General features: G+C 36.9%; 2 protein-coding genes across 2 annotated transcripts in view; one reads left to right on the top strand and one right to left on the bottom strand.

The window, feature by feature from the left end:
• EMH_0029580 (elongation factor 1-alpha, putative) overlaps positions 1–1,046 on the top strand; it is a gene marked incomplete at both ends in the record, with an annotated part of 3,660 nt that extends 2,614 nt beyond the window's left edge. The window contains one exon of the mRNA XM_013494317.1: positions 147–1,046. Within this exon, the coding sequence (XP_013349771.1) occupies positions 147–1,046 (900 nt within the window). The remainder of the gene's footprint in view (positions 1–146) is intronic.
• A 1,636-nt stretch (positions 1,047–2,682) lies between these two features.
• Positions 2,683–2,813, bottom strand: part of EMH_0029560 (uncharacterized protein) — a gene marked incomplete at both ends in the record, with an annotated part of 2,018 nt that continues 1,887 nt past the window's right edge. The window contains one exon of the mRNA XM_013494316.1: positions 2,683–2,813. Within this exon, the coding sequence (XP_013349770.1) occupies positions 2,683–2,813 (131 nt within the window).

The raw sequence follows: 2,813 nt of genomic DNA, 5'->3' as shown, positions 1-2,813 counted from the left end.
CTCTGCTGCTGCCAACGACAGATCTGTTGCTGCTGCTGCTGCTGCTGCTGCTGCAGTCTCTGTTGCTGCTGCTGCTGTTGCTGCTGCTGCTGCTGCTATGAATGCGTGTTGCTGCTACTTCCTTTTGTTTCTGGCTGCGTCTTCAGGCAGAGGCAGGCAGCAGCAGCAGCAGCAGCAGCAGCAGCAGCAGCAGCAACTTTGCTGCTATAGTTTCTGATGGTTGGCGCAGCAAAGATCAAATTATTTTATCTTTTAAGATAGTAATGGGAAACATAAAGACAGGAGATGTTGTGCTGCTGCTGCCGGTGCAGCAGCAGCTGCGGGTGCTGCAGCTGCACTCTGGCAGCGGCCGCAGCAGCAGCAGCAGCAGCAGCAGCAGCAGCAGCAGCAGCAGCAGCAGCAGCAGCAGCAGCAGCGGTGGTGATAGTGAGAATAATATTGTAAGCAGCTGCAGCAGCGGCCAGTTTGTTACTCGTGGGGTGTTTCTATGTTCTTCTATAGAAGAAGCAGCAGCAGCAGCAGCAGCAGGATCTGTTCTTTGCAGCAGCAGCAGCAGCAGCAGCAGCAGCAAACTGCTGCTGCAGCCGCAGCAGCTGCTGCAGGTGTCGCTGCTGTGTCTTGATGAAGAAATGCCGCTGCTGCCAGGAAGAAAGTTTGAGGTGTATGTACACACAGCCCGCAGCTCTGGTGTTTTGCTGCGGCTGCTGCAGCAGCCCAGCAGCAGCAGCAGCAGCAGCAGCAGCAGCAGCAGCAGCAGCAAGAAGCGTGCTGCAGCAGCACCTAGATTTATACAAAAAGGAAATTCAGGTTTAGCTGTTATAGAAATAGCTCACCCCATAGTTTGTCTTGCTGCTGCTACTCAGCAGCAAACAACAGCAGCAGCAGCAGCAGCAGCAGCAGCACCAGCAGCAGCAGCAGCAGCAGCAGCAGCAGCAGCAGCAGCAGCAGCAGATAAAAATGCTTCTATACTCAGCCGTATTATTTTAAGAGACGGAAGCAGAATTGCTGCTGCAGGAATTATCGTTGGCTTTGGTGCTGGTGATTAAATAAATAAATAAAAATAAATAAATAAATAAAAATAAATAAATAAAATAAATAAATAAATATAGATAAATAAATAAATAAAAATTAATTAATATAAATAGAAGGAAAGAGACAAACTGAGAGAAAGAGACAAAAAGAAAGAAAAAGAAACAAAAAAGAGAGACAGAAAGGAGACAGAAAAGAAACAAAAAACAAACAAAAAAGGAGACAAAAAAGAAACAAAAAAGAAGAGACAGAAGGGAGACAAAAAAGAAACAAAAAAAAAAACAAAAAGAACAAAAAGGAGACAAAAGGAGACAGAAAGGAGACAGCAGAGGGGGGCCTTCAGGGGCCCGAGGCAGCAGCTAGCCGCTGGCGAGTCGCCCGTCGCTAGCTGCTCAGCTAGCTAGCTAGCTAGCTAGCTAGCTAGCTGCTTAGCTAGCCAGCTAGCTAGCTAGTTATTCGTTTAGCTAGCTATCTAGCTAGCTAGCTAGCTAGTTATTCGTCTAGCTAGCTNCTAGCTAGCTAGTTATTCGTTTAGCTAGCTATCTAGCTAGCTAGCTAGCTAGTTATTCGTCTAGCTAGCTGACTAGCTAGCTAGCTAGCTAGCTGGCTAGCTAGCTACTCGTTTAGCGAGCTAGCTAGCTAGCTAGCTAGCCAACCAACCAACTAGCTATTTGTCTAGCAAGTTGCCTAGCTAGCTAGCTAGCCAGCTAGCTAGCTAGCTAGCTAGCTAGCTAGCTATTTGTATAGCTAGCTGCTTAGCTAGCTGCTTAGCTAGCTAGCTAGCTAGCTAGCTAGGCAGAGGATATTCTTCTGTCTTTGTGTGTATACACCGCAGCAGCTGTTTCTTTTTTTTTTTTATTTTATTTGTATAATTATTTATTATTGATTATTTATATAATAGAAATTTATTTATATAAAAAATAATTTATTTATTTTTTTTTATTTTAATTTTATTTTTGTTGTTTTACTATTAACTATATAATAATATTTTTATTATATAACCAGCAATAATATTATTATTAATATATTATTATAATAATATAATAATAATAATAATATAATAATAATATAATAAAAAAAATAATAATATAATAGTAGTAATATAATAATAATATAATAATAATATAATAAAAAAATAAATATAATAATAATAATATAATATAATAATAATAATAATAATAATAATAGCAATATAAAAATAATAATAATATAATAATATAATAAAAAAAATAAAAATAATATAATAATATAATAAAAAGAATATACTAATAATAATATAATAAGAATATAATAATATAAAAATAATAAAATAATAATAATATAATAATAATATAATAATATAATAATATAATAATATAATAATAATAAAATAATAATAATAATATAATAATAATATAATATAATAATAATAATAATATAATAAAAAGAATATAATAAAAAGAATATAATAATATAATAGTATAATAATAATATAGTAGTATACAAATAATAATATAATAAAATAAAAATAAAATAAAAATAAAATAAAAATAAAATAAAAATAATAAAATAATAATATATTACTATAACGCGGTTTGCTGTAACAAAGACAATAAATACCCCCAGCTGAGCTGCAGCAGCAGCAGCAGCAGCAGCTAAACACCGGCAATAGCCTCAAGGCGAGCAGCAAAGAAAGCGATGCTGCTGAGTTCGTGCTGCGGTATGTACACCCCAGTGCTGCTGCTGCTGTGCTTCTGCCACCCTGCTGCGGCTAGCGAGGAGACACAGCAGCCGCAAGGAAGGGA

Source organism: Eimeria mitis, genomic scaffold (genome assembly GCF_000499745.2).
Source record: "Eimeria mitis Houghton genomic scaffold, Emh_scaff1105, whole genome shotgun sequence".
In the NCBI taxonomy this organism is placed as follows: Eukaryota; Apicomplexa; class Conoidasida; order Eucoccidiorida; family Eimeriidae; genus Eimeria; species Eimeria mitis.
Note: the sequence above shows the minus strand (reverse complement) of the source record. Positions and strands in the feature narration are given on the sequence as shown.